Source organism: Cupressus sempervirens, chromosome 10 (assembly GCF_028749045.1).
Source record: "Cupressus sempervirens isolate cs-2001-9-10 chromosome 10, ASM2874904v1, whole genome shotgun sequence".
Classification (NCBI taxonomy): Eukaryota; Viridiplantae; Streptophyta; class Pinopsida; order Cupressales; family Cupressaceae; genus Cupressus; species Cupressus sempervirens.
In genome coordinates, this window is record NC_143127.1 from 805,459,039 (window position 1) to 805,472,870 (window position 13,832).

The 13,832-nt window shown below is 34.0% G+C and overlaps 1 protein-coding gene across 1 annotated transcript; it reads right to left on the reverse strand.

Annotated features, from left to right (window-relative positions):
* Positions 1-6,820: 6,820 nt before the first annotated feature.
* On the reverse strand, positions 6,821-11,171 carry LOC149536370 (uncharacterized). The gene is made up of 4 exons (XM_089805270.1): positions 10,838-11,171; positions 10,481-10,768; positions 7,592-10,336; positions 6,821-7,498 (listed from the first exon to the last, which is right to left on the reverse strand). The coding sequence occupies exons 1-4, from the start codon at positions 11,157-11,159 to the stop codon at positions 7,017-7,019; spliced, it is 3,837 nt and encodes a 1,278-aa protein (XP_089661396.1). The 5' UTR covers positions 11,160-11,171; the 3' UTR covers positions 6,821-7,016.
* Between the last annotated feature and the right edge of the window lie 2,661 nt (positions 11,172-13,832).

Genomic DNA, 13,832 nt, shown 5'->3' on the forward strand with positions numbered 1-13,832 from the left:
TGGTGCCATTAGTTGCCAGGTAATGGAACCCATGATACTTCATGACCACATGGCTACTCAAGGGAGGTGTATTATCACTTTAAATCCCAATGTTTTAATGGTAATCTGCAAACCTTTGTGTGGAGTTATTTCGTCGGAAAAGAAAGGTCAAACCCATGGATACACATTTGGAGTGTATTCATCCACACTAAACCACTGGTAACACCCAATAACTACATATCTATTTGCCAAAAGCATAGAGTGGATAAAATCAACAACGGAGATGTCAGAATCGATGACAACATGGAGTTCTATCCTCGAATGTAGAGAAGACCGGATTTGAAATCGACAAAGATGCTGATGATCGGGGTCACCAAGTATATAACATGTTTCAAACTGCATTCAAAGCACATCCACAGAGGTGCACAATGGCCTCATACGCCACTATAGAAATGAGCCTCAAAAATGGTGAAATATACTACAAACATTTGATATAATGTCTCAAGTCCAAGAGTCAACCATGGCAGATGCTTGCGATCTGACATACAAGTCGAGACACGTAGCCTTGAGAGATCCCGAAGTTGCATATGGACGGGAACTATTTGACTAAATGTTAATCAAGGATGTGTATGGTGTACATAGATGTGAAACCTATCATGCGGGTATGCCAAAACATAGACAGTGCATGTGAACTATTTCACCAAATGCCAACTGGGGATGTAAATGTGGATTCTCACTTAGCACTCCAAGTGTTACGACACGTGCACTAATATTGTCAAGATGCAATGTCAGGGTGTGTAAGTGAGGGCGAGTTCATCTAACAATATGTCAAATGATATTCTAATTTTTGGCGAAGTTGAAAAAATCAGATAGTGCTATCAAGGGAAGAGTGTGACCTTCGTCCAAGAGTGACCGACTCTTAGAAGTCTCCCTTCGGTGCCCAGGAAGAATTTGTAGTGACAGATCACGTATAGGTCCAATGTACAATTGTAAGAGGTGGCATAAGCTAGGTGGCAAAGACCAATCACGGAATGTTTGACAAAATGAGTGCAATATCATCATCGGCTCTAAATCTATAAAGATGGGGACTGAAGAATTGCTTTCAGCATAAGGAATGGTAGTGTGATGACTATGGACAGTGTTGCTTGAGTCCTAATCATGTATTCTTATCTGAGAGATCAGATCATGATTACATTGTTTCGGGTGGGAAATACTAGTGAATACATAATTATTTGACAAAATATGAGCACCACTTCATACTGGAACCCACAGATGTGGATGGAAATCATTGTTGCTTCACACATTAAGGGAGTCAAGATTATGCAGATGGTTGCTTATGATTAAGAATCGATGTCCATAAATATGAAAGGAAAGTGCATCTCTTGTCATAATATTTGTATGAACATTCATAAAGTTTACAAAGACTCTACGAATGGTCCTTTTAAAAGAATCAGTTATTATAACTGATAACCATCGTCAAGAAAGAGGTTAAATATGTGAATGAAAGAGGTTCGAGGGGTTCTTCTTTTTGGAGTGGAAGTTCTACAACGTTTACTATAGGGAGAATATAGTTCTAGTTTGTAACAAGGGAAGCAATTTTATCTTATGCATATTGATTGTAATAGGGGGATAGAATAGTATTGTTATTGTTTTATCATGTTTCTTAAATAAAGAGAAACACAAGTGTGTTTGATCTTGTGGTCATGTACATTTATATTTATGATTTGGAAGGATTCTAAGTTCTTTTAAATTTGTTTTAGATGTAGTCTTCTATTACTATATGGAATGTGATATATATAGTCTTGTGGTTATGTATTCACACTTTTGCATAAAGATATTTACAACTTTATCTCTTTCTCAGTTTTCTATGTAATATGAAAGACTTGGTAGATAGTCCTGTGGCTGTTTGTTGATTTTTTTATTCATTACCAACTTATTAAACTGATAATCGCATTTATTCCATGTTGATGGATAGATGTCAAAAAATCCTTTGTGTCTTCAAGTTAAAGATATAATTAGTTTATCGCATTCATTGTATATCTTTTATGAGGGAGTTGTACCTCTCAATTCAGAGAAAGATTATCAATGAAATGATAATCTATCCAATTGTTAGTATATTTTGTTCTTCTTTGAAGCATATTGAGTCATTGTTTGCATTTCTATCTGGAGGACAAAACTATTTACTAACACTTTGGATAAAGTTCCACTTGGGGTCATGAATTCTCTGGTTTCATATGACACTCCCTACATTCATTAGTTTAGTAGTAGGAGTAGGAGTAAATTTAGAGGTAGAAGTTAATAGAAACCCTAAATTTGCCTAGGTTACTTGTGTCTATGGACATAATGGTTAGTCTCTAGTGCTCTTAGGTTAATAACATCCCTATTAAGACTTCTTATCTACTAAAGATACATTCATTACATATCTTGCATATAGGGGAGTTGTACCCTTCAATTCAGAGAGTAGTGACATCATACTGCACTAATCCAATTTGTTGGAATTATTTTTTTCCTTAAAACTTTGGGTAATAAGAGTCAAGGTGAAGCCAATTCAAAGAGAGGGACAAATTGTTAACCAACAGAATATTTTAGACACGAGTCAAATTTAGTTAATGAAATCAATGTAGACATTAGTGATTGATTCACATTCTATTTTAGGTGCAAGAGATATGCTCTATTGGTGAAATCAACTAGTTTCTAATTTCTTGAATTTCATGTTTACTGAAGCCACTTTCAGTTATCATCCTAGAATATTGTAGCGTGTGCATTGTCGAGCTCTTTTCAGCAAGGTAACCATACTATAATAACTATGTAATTTCTAGCACAAGAGAAGCTCTACTCCCTTGATATTTCCTTGATGATTATCATATATGATTAACCGTGGAACATTATTGTAGACCTATTTAATGAAAGCATGGGATTATATTAGAATATGATCCAGACCACTTGACAACACTTCTACAATAATTGATTATTTGGTACCCATAACCTGACCTTTATTTTCTTGAGGAAATGGTAAAATCATCTTTTGTCTTGCCAAGTTATCTCCAAAAAGGATGTTCTGCCCTATAGTTAGTGGTGAGGGATCACAATTGGGTTGAACCTGTAGCTTCTAGTTATTTTTAAAGAGCATATGGTGGCAAAAGCCATGTGTTAATGTGACTGGCAATGTTTCTACACATTGTTTGGTGATTTGAGGAACATTAGATACTATAACACCTCATAAAAGATTTAGGGAAGAAACAATTATAAAAAGAACAACATTCCAAGGGAGATTCGCTTAGTGATTGTAGTGGACTCACTTTAGAAAGGCTCTAAATATACTTTGCCTTAGTAAGTTCGATTATGTGAATGTGGCATTCTCAGTTAGAAAACCTACACAATTTGCAAAGTATAGGAGAAACGAAGCCCAACATTTCTAACTATTCCTCATATCAATATTCAGACACAAAGGGTATTTTTAACTGATTCCAGTTTAAACAATTAAAATTATTGCATTTTCAATCAAGATTTATTCATACAATTCATCAAATTCTAAACCAAACTTAAAAATTCAATTTCATAACAAGAGGGGAACCTAGAATAGACGATGATTGTTAACTCTATTCCATAATGCTTTCCCAGTTCTCCCACTTCCCATTGCCTCCCATTTTGTTGTTTTTTCAAGATTCATAACCATAGGTTATATGCCCATTTTGTAGCACAACAGGCTTGTTTTGTTTTGTTTTTATCCAATCAAGATGAAGTGATCATTCATATCCCACTAATTACATGTTCTTAAAGAGAGAAAAAAAGAACTATTAATTTTAAGCAATTTCCCTAATAAAATCCACATAGCAGTAAGTTTTTCCATTTTATTCGCATATTTGATGGGTTTATTGAAATTACTCTTAAAGAAAATGTAGAAATATTTGATGGGTTTATTAAAATTATTCAAAATGATATTCTTAAAGGAAAAGTAGAAATATAGTGTAGAGAGATGTTCTTGCATATTATTTTTTGATTCATAAAAAATATGAAATATCATGTATTTAAGTTTTAGTAACACATATAAATATATATTCATATTTCAATAATCAATAATTAAAAGTATTCTTCTCAAAATAAAGTAATTTACATCTTGATATTTATATTATTAAGATAAATGCAAATAAAAAGAATTTAGTAGTAAAATAAATTGAATGAAAATGGATCTAAACATGTAATTCATGTGGCAATGTCTAGTGGAACATGGGAGAGAATATAGAAGAGCATGGAAACCATATTAATCAGTGTATATATATATATATATATATATATATATATATATATATATATATATATATATATATATATATATCTTATTACATGTTCCTCAAACCATGCCAAGTGATTTCTATATATTAAAACTATTACTAGTTACTTCTCACAACTTACCAAAGACCTATTAGCCTTTGCTCCAGCTCTCCCATCACATTCAATTGTAACTATTTGTCTCCTACATCCCAAGATGTAATTTTATTGTCTACTTGCTCAGTAATTTTAATTCATATTATTTATGTCATGCAAAGGTTGAGACCATTTTAGAGTAGTTTAACATAAGATTATTCTCTTTTGAAATGAAAAGTTTATAAAAATAAAATTTGTGGGTCAAAATAGTTCCCTTCTCTCTATTGCAATGAAGCTTGACACATAGATGAAAATTCAACTATAGAACTTTGTAAATGTGAATCTCATTATTTTATAGTGCATTATTGTCTTATCTCTCTATGAATTATACATCTTATTATCTATGTAAATTATTTGTTAATGAATCCTTTTACAAGAACCATCTCTCCCTCAACCTGAAATGACCACCAAAGTGGAAGACAAACAATATCAATTAAGTACTCTGCTAGATGAAGTGAAAAATAAGGAAGAGAGCCAAGAAAAATTGAGGCTTGTAGGACATTATTACTAATGAAGTTGGTGCAAATGCTACTAGATAGAAATAGTTTCTTTAGAGCCCTAGCATATTATCTTAAATTTTATTGAAACCAACACTCAAATTATTATGGAATGGTGGTGGAGTACATTATGGATCATCATTCAAACTTAAAGCCTTTATTTTCTAAAATAGATGAAACCATTTTAAAAAAATATTACAAAAAAGTGGCAAAAGATGGAATATGCAAAGACCATTGTGATACTTATGTTGTTCCTACAGTGACTCGCAACAACATTCATGTGCACCACTTGGAGGGTAAGTATCCCATATCTACAATTTGCATAGTATAGATACTCTCATAATTCATGCCTCATATCATGATGGAAACCACTACAATAGTTTGTATGTTTGTAGTAACCCCTTACAAGGAACTAATGTGCAAGTGCAATTCTTTTGGTATTATCAGTGCAAATACATGGAAACAAGATGTAAAACAATGATTATAGTAATGCCAAAATTTTGATTCTGAATTATCACAGTAAAATCATATGCTGATGAGTAAAATGATAATAGTGATGCCCAAGAATGGAAATGAATCAAACATAGATACTATAGCACGACATCGTGCATGCGTACTATAGCAATCAAAAATCTATTCTCCAATTTAAACACAAAATAGAACTCCTGAATTGAAGCTCTCCCAACTATCAAATTCAATAGATATTTCACCACCTCAAATGGTTGCAACACTGAAGAGTTGATGTTCTCTAATGGCTAACTAAAATCAGAAACCTTAGTTTCTTCTCCCAACTTGATATCAAATGCAATTCACAAAATCAAATGATAAATAATGAAGCTCTCACTTCTATTTATACTTTTTGTTGACCCTCGTAGAAGGAAATAAAATATTTAATAATTGCATTCTCTAGAAGTTTCTTCCTTTCAAAAATTAATGCACTTGCTAGAAGCTTCTCTCTTGCAATACAATAATTAAATAAAATATTTATTAATTGCATTCTCTAGAAGTTTCCCCCTTTCAATAATTAATGCATTCTCTAATAAATTAAATTAATTAAATATAAAGTCACTTCTTCTTCTTTTTCTTTTTTTCTTTTTGACTTTATAAGAAAGTAATTTAGTCAATTTTTTCTTATTTCTCCACTTAGCCTTCGGAGAATGTAAAGGCTAAGAACTCCACAGATATGCTAAAAGATGGGGACATTACAATGTCTTAAATGACAAACATCCTCTTTTGGAGGAGAATAATAAAAACACAAACCATTTTGACTTAGAGCATGTCAAATTTGTTGTGGATGAAATAGGGTGCAGACGTACTAGTGGGAATTGTGAAAGATATGAATTAGTTAAAAGAAATGATGAACCTTAGTGAAGGAAGATTATAGTGTATTTCATGTGTAGAAAGGAAGGAAAAATACTGAGATAAAAATTATCTTGCCAATATTTTATTCTACATACAAATTGTAATGAGAAACCTTTTTACTTCACCATCACTACTACAGTGACATCATTAAATATATAAAACTATCAGGGTAACCTTTAGACCCTTAAAAGATGCAAGTACTAATATAGTCTTATTTTAAGGACACTAAAGAACACTTTTAACTGTTAGAACAACAAACATAAAATAAACTCTGAAAACTGATTAACCCATAAACACTAGTATTTACAGTAAACAGACTTAAGAACATCTTAAATGGTTAAAAAAAAAATTCTCAAACTGATTAACCCGTAAGCACTAGTATTCACACTAAACAGACTTAAGAACATCTTAAATGGTAAAAGCAAGGCTTCTCAAACTTATCTGTCTGTGAATAACAATTCAAAATAGATTACTCATATTTCAATATAAGTGACCTCCTACAGATACTTCAATATCAGGATATAGCTGCTCAAAGGCAACCTACAGACAATTAAATATCAGGATATAGCCGCTCAAAGGCAACCTATAATTATTCTTGAAATAAGCTCAATAAAAATGAAGAAAGATTAAAACAGAAAAAGAGCGACATCCCTAGGACTTAGAAATGAGAAAGACATGCAAAAGAGAAATTTCAATGGGAAATTTTAAACATTAATGCGTTTCAAATGATTATGTTGTGGTGTTTGCAAGAAATTAGCACGTGGAAGAACTCTCACTGCTAGAAGAAGAATTTCTGTCAGTTCTCGCTGCTCGTTGAAGAGGATTGCTTACTAAATCAGATATACTTGGCCATACTCTGTCAGAATCTCCACTACTCTTTATCAAACTCTCTCTTATACTATTCAACAACCTCACTACATCTTTCATGTTTGGCCTCTCTTCTACCAAATCCTTTGAACAAGCCAGACCGATGCCAAATAAGCTGGTGTAACACCGCTTGTACAAGTCTTCTACTTCTTCCATGCCCTCCTCCATACCAACAATATCCCGCACTAAGCTTCTGTCAAGAACATCTACCACGCAGTTAGGAAAGGCTGAGTTTGCCCACTTGTGTATGTTCAGACCACCTACAAACATGTCATCAGTCGGTCTTTTTCTTGTCAGCATTTCTAACAACAGAATGCCATAACTATAGACATCTCCCTCTATAGTTACTCTCCCTCCAAGCCCATACTCTGCATACATGACACTCAATAGTGAGATCTCATATGATTCATGAAATAGCAAATCAAAGTCAAAAAAAAAAAAAAAACAGTTTGTAGGCATACCTGGGGCAATGTAACCCGTTGAACCTTTAATGGAAAGTGTTGAAGTAAGAGATGCAATGGATTGTGTACCGGAAATCAACCTGGCAATTCCAAAATCTGTGACATGGCCTGTCAAGTCATCGTCCAAAAGGACATTCTCAGGTTTCAAATCACAGTGGACTACTTGGACATGAGAATAGTTGTAATGCAGATATTCCATGGCGTTTCCAATGTCAATGGCAATGTCTAGTCGTCTTTTTAATCCCAACTCACAATCACCCTGTTTAGGATATAAATGCTCTTCTAAGCTCCCATTTGACATAAATTCAAAAACTAAAGCTTTGAACCCAGGAAATGAACATGAAGTTAAGATCTTAGTGAGATTCCGGTGTCGAACCTTTCTTAACACCGTGCATTCAGCCTCAAAACTCTTATGAGCTTCTTCATCATTCAAATTAAGAACCTTCACTGCAACTACTCTACCATCTTTCAGGTCTCCTCTGTAGACCGATCCAAAGTTGCCTTCTCCAACCAGCTTGCTCTCACTGAATCCATCTGTTGCTATGGAGAGATCATCATATGAAATCTTCAGGTGCTCCAACTTCTCCATCATTTCTCTTGGCAGATCATTTTTTGGCAGACGCCACAGCCACAAAATGAAACCCAAACCTAGGCAGAATACCACAAAAGCACTGGCACTAGAAATTGCCACTATCAATTTTTTGTCATGGGAATTACTTTTATGTTTTGGACATTCAGGCAACAAGAACACCCGTGGTCCACAAAGGCCAGCATTCCCAGTAAGTGAAACAGTAGCAGTAGCATTTGCAGAAACTCCTCCTGTTGGAACTTCTCCCGTGAGTCTGTTGAAGGATAAATTCAGGTAGCGAAGAAATTCAAGTTTCTTCAGGGATGTTGGAATCTCACCAGATAAGGCATTGGAGGAAAGATCCAGATCCATGAGAGCTCCCAAATTGCTGAAAATCTCAGGAATTAGACCTTGAAAGGCATTGTTTGACAGATTCAAATATATCAATCCTCTGCAGCTTTCCAGTGCCTTTGGAATGACACCATGCAACTTATTGCCTGAAATGTCTATAGATTGAACCATTGCAATATTACCAATCTCTGGAGGAAGCAACCCTTCTAATGCATTCCACGAGATATTCAAAGAGAACTGAAGATTCTTAAGACTGGTAAGAACTTCTCCTGGTATACTACCATTCAGTTCATTGGAAGACAAATCTAGGAGCTCCAGATTCTTACATCCCTTTAAAGTCAGAGGTATCTCTCCTGACAATTTATTGTCTTGAAGAAGTAGTCTTCTAAGGGTTTCGAGGCTGCCAAGAGAATCAGGAATTCTTCCGGATAGGTTGTTTCCTCTAAGAGACAAAAGTCCAAGTCTTTTTAGTTGACCTATCTCACTTGGAATGCTTCCTTCTAATCTGTTGTTTGCCAAGTATAACCGCTCCAAATTTTGCAAGGCTTTGAATCCAGATGGAATGAACCCATTCAACATATTGGAATGTAAACCTAGGAGATTCAGGTTGGAGAGATTTGTAATTTGAGGAGGTATGCTTCCACTTATATTGTTGGCTGATATCTCAAACCAAGAGAGATTGGGAGAAAAGTTGCCTATGGAGGGAGGCAAAACACCAGTAAACTGATTATTGGATAAAATTATCTCTTCTAGGTTTGAGCAATTTGTTAGAGCAGTGAGAAATGACAATGGCTTACTGCTCTCACTGACAAGGTTGTTGGAATATAAGCTGATTTTTTTAAGCAGATATAAGTTGCCTACCTCTTTGGGCACTATTCCACTCAGCTGATTGACTTGTAGATAAAGTAATTCTAAATTGGAACAGTTTCCTATTGTAGTTGGTATGTTTCCACTGAGTTTATTTCCCCACAGATTTAATATTGTTAGATTGACAAGTTTCTCACAAAGCACTGACGGAATGGTTCCTGATAATTGGTTATCATTCAAGCCTAAATATGTGAGACAAGAACAGTTGGAGAGGGATGGCGGTATTTTTCCTGTAAGTTGGTTCTTAGAAAGAAGCAGTGTGTTTAGATAGGTGAGTTTGGCCCCAAAATCTGATGGAATCTGTCCTGAGAATTTGTTATACTGTAAAGCCAATGTTTTAAGAGAGGAGCAATTAGAGATGGATGGTGGTATTTCCCCTGTAAGGCTGTTTTTAGATAGAATGAGAGCCTGCAAATGGATGAGTCTGTCCCCAAAAAATGATGGAATTGGCCCTGACAAATTATTTTCTTGGAAATCTAGAAACTGTAAAGAAGAGCAATTTGAGAGGGATGGAGGTATTTGTCCTGTGAAGTTGTTAGTGGAAAGAAAAACATACTCTAGAAGGACAAGTTCTGTACCCAAAAATGATGGAATGTATCCTGATAACTTGTTTTGATGCAGACCCAAAAAGAGAAGAGATGAACAGTTTGAAAGCGAAGAAGGTATCTCTCCGGTAAGTTGGTTTTTAGAAAGAAAGAGAGATTGCATAGCTATTAGCTGGCCCAGTTCATATGGAATGGCCCCAGTGAGATTATTTGAAGAAAGTTCAAGGTAGAGCAAAGAAGACATGTTGCCTAGAGAAGGAGGAATGGTGCCTGACAATATATTGTTACTCATATCCAAAGAAATTAGCTGAGAGAGAAAACCCAATTTACTAGGTATTGTGCCTTGGAGTTCATTACCACTAAAACTCAGGTGGGTTAAGGCAGAGAGGTTGCCCAAAGAAGAAGGAATGGTACCTGACAATATGTTAATGAAAAGACTCAATAATTTCAACTTTCTAAGCATACCCAGCTCCATAGGAATGGAGCCTCTTAGTTCATTATTAGTCAAACTTAGGGAGGTTAAGGCAGAGAGGTTGCCCAAAGCAGAGGGAATGGTACCTGACAATCTGTTAATGAAAAGACTCAACAATTTCAACTTTCTAAGCATACCCAGCTCCATAGGAATTGAGCCTCTCAGCTCATTGTTACTCAAATCCAAGCTAATCAAGGCTGAGAGATTACCCAAAGAGGAAGGAATAGTATCTGTTAAATTGTTCATTCTTAATGCAAGGATCATCAAATTTGTAAGCATGCCTAACTCGGGTGGAATTGAGCCTCTCAGCTCATTGTTACTCAAATCCAAGTTAATCAAGGCTGAGAGATTACCCAGAGAGGAAGGAATAGTATCTGTTAAATTGTTCATTCTTAACGCAAGGCCCATCAAATTTGTAAGCATGCCTAATTCGGGAGGAATGCGACCGTGCAACTGATTATTTGTAAGATTGAGGAGGCCAAGAGAAGACAAGTTCCCCACGAAAGGAGATATTGTACCCCTTAAGCCCATACCAGTGAGACTGAGCTCAAAAACTCTTGCATTTGCCAAATTACATGTAACGCCAGTCCAATTGCACAAGGAGATACTAGAATTCCAATTAGCTAATGCATCGAAAGGATCATAAGTAATGGAATACCTGAATTCGAGCAGAGCTTCCTGATCTGTAATGCTGCTAGCTGCTGCAAGAGAATGAAACGCTGGCAATAACAATATCAATATACACACAAACATCACGGTACACATTTTGTTAGTCTGCAACAAACGATCTATTCCTTCAGAGGATACTTTCACGAAGCAAAGAAAAATATTTAGAATCAGTACATTAGAGCAGTACATTTTATAGCTGTCATAGAAATGAAATGAAGATTCGATTTTTAGATTTAAACTTTCATCCGATCAAGTTGTCACATGGTAATTGCATCAAGTTCAAAGTCCTGCGAGATTTAGCGAGAGATTGCGGCTGGGCTTTCGTGCATTCTTGATGGCAAATTCTAAAATAAACTCAAAGTCAATGATAAAAGGGCAATTTGCAATCAAAGCCAAAATCAGTGGCAGAGTCAATAAGATGGCACCCTGGGTAGTTAGCAAGAGTTGACTGTTCCAAATAATATTGAAGAATAAATAAACTATAATTATTGTCATCGAGAAAAGTAGGGAAATTGTTATATCTACATCGAAGTAACAAAAAAAAAAAGTCATATTGACCAAAAAATTGGGATCACATTTTGTTAATAGTTTTATTTATTTATTTATTTATAGAAGAGATAGATTTTTCATTTTAAGTTTTTATCAGATATCATTAGAATAATGTTTCTAGTTGTTGGTCAGATTGTTTTGAGTAGACTGATAGGTTTAAGACATCTGTTAAATAGTTTTTGGCTTATGATAGAAGAAGAATTGATCTAGTGATTATGAAGAAGAGTGAGTTATATTTGGACATCAGTATAATAAAAAATAATTTAGCTCTCACTTCTCTCTCCAAATGCTTTCTTCCTCTAATCACAGAGTTTGATACAAACCATAGGACATTAAAAAATGTATGTAATTAAACCTTAAAAAAGGCTAAGAATATTATGAATTGTGGAAATTATATATTTATAAATGAATAATATACCATGCTATAAGTTGAATCTTTACAACAGTTGGAAATTTGTCTTTGTACACAATAGTGTTCAAGCTGAACCATAAAACTCAAGTTTAATCTTAGCTTAGTTCAAATTAAAAGTAAAATTTAAAAATAAAATAGTTTGACAATAAAATATTTAATAGTATATAAAAAAACCTACCTCCAATCTTTAATCAAGCTTAAAAGTAGAAAGTTAAAAAATTCATGAGTAGTCTCTTACTACTCATTCACAATTCCCTAACAAATTCCTCTTCAATGGTTTTAAATATTCTGAAATTCTAATGACATCCGTTGTATATAAATTATAAAGATATTACATATGATATAACCACATGTTAAATGTTGAAAACTACACAAATCTAACTTCTCTTTTAATTTCCTAAGGATAAAAGCAATTTTACTTTTAAAAGTATATGGTAGAGAACAATATGCTTTGAGGCTTTATAGCGAAAAGAAAATTTACTTGGATAGTATCTCTTTTGCTGCTATATATTTTCTTTCTTTCTTGGACAGTGATTGCAAGTATCCATCCTCTTATCATTGACTTTGACCCTACATTCATAGGGTAGTATACAATTGACTTCACTATATTTTAGAGCTGTAATTCCCAACATCCTATTATAGTGTACTATGATTGCAATTTTAAATGGCCTTTTATAAGGCGAACACAAAATCCAGCAACAATATATAGGTCGCCTTTGAATTTATGCACTTGCCATGTAAACCACTTGGTATAATGGAGATCTATATTATGACAAAGAAATTTCTTATATTAACTACTTTGGCTTTGAAGGAGATTATGTTAGTTCTACAATGTTTATTCTATTTATAGAACTTCTTCTAGAACACCGAGGAAGTAAAGTAATGAAAATCATATAGTATAAGTTACACGCATTTGTGAAGTTAAATCCCTATGTTCAATTCTACATTGAGTCAATTAGAGTGAAAAATTGATGATTTTTAAAGGATTGACATTCATAGATGAATAATTTTGTGATACAAGTTATAAAAGTATATCCTACTTACTGGGAAATCTAAAGTAATCTTTGAATATTTTTTTCAGAGTTTCTTTTTGTTATATTGATTATGAAAAAAAGTAATTTTTTATCTCAAAAAAAAGAGAAGTATGTATGGAGGATTAGTTTTGTAATAGAGAGAAGCACCATACAACCTTATCTATCTACAAACTAATTCAAGAGAGAAAATACAAGTAAAGAAGGAATAGACATCTAACGTATAAGAAAGCAGTACACAACATTAATGCTACCAAAAGAACTTGTCTCCTCATTGGTCCATTCAAGGTATTACAAATGACATATGTGAGCTTCTAAATGGATTTGATGACTTCAACCTACAACACATCTATAAAGAGATTAATGTTGTTGTTGACTGTCTTGCCTTAGTTGGATTAGAAACTACAAAAATTTAATGTTGGGAATTTGTGAGATTCATCCATCTGTGGACTCTTGCCTTCATGAAAAATGAAAACTCTCTTTAATTATGATGATGGAAAAAATATATGAATGTCCTATACATCAGGCGCTAATAGATATTCTTGGTAGGCATAAGTGGGAACCTTTAGGTTAGTTGATAAGTTTGGGTATTGGTTAACCTGTTTGATATGTTGTAAGTTAAGTTTGAAGTTGGTAAAAGTTGGTCAATACTGATTCACAACAACCTCCAAGTAATCAAGGAGCTTATATATATTAATAAAGGTGGTAAGAGGTTTCATTATTTGACGATATCAGATGAAGATAAATAACCATGCAAAGACTAAAATCAATTAAAAC

Coding starts and splice junctions, on each gene's coding strand:
- LOC149536370 (XM_089805270.1), bottom strand. CDS start 11,159: ATGTGTACCGTGATGTTTGTGTGTATATTGATATTGTTATTGCCAGCG. Junction 10,769..10,837: donor AAATAATCAGTTGCACGGTC/GCATTCCTCCCG, acceptor ACAATTTAACAG/ATACTATTCCTTCCTCTCTG. Junction 7,499..7,591: donor AACGGGTTACATTGCCCCAG/GTATGCCTACAA, acceptor TCATGTATGCAG/AGTATGGGCTTGGAGGGAGA.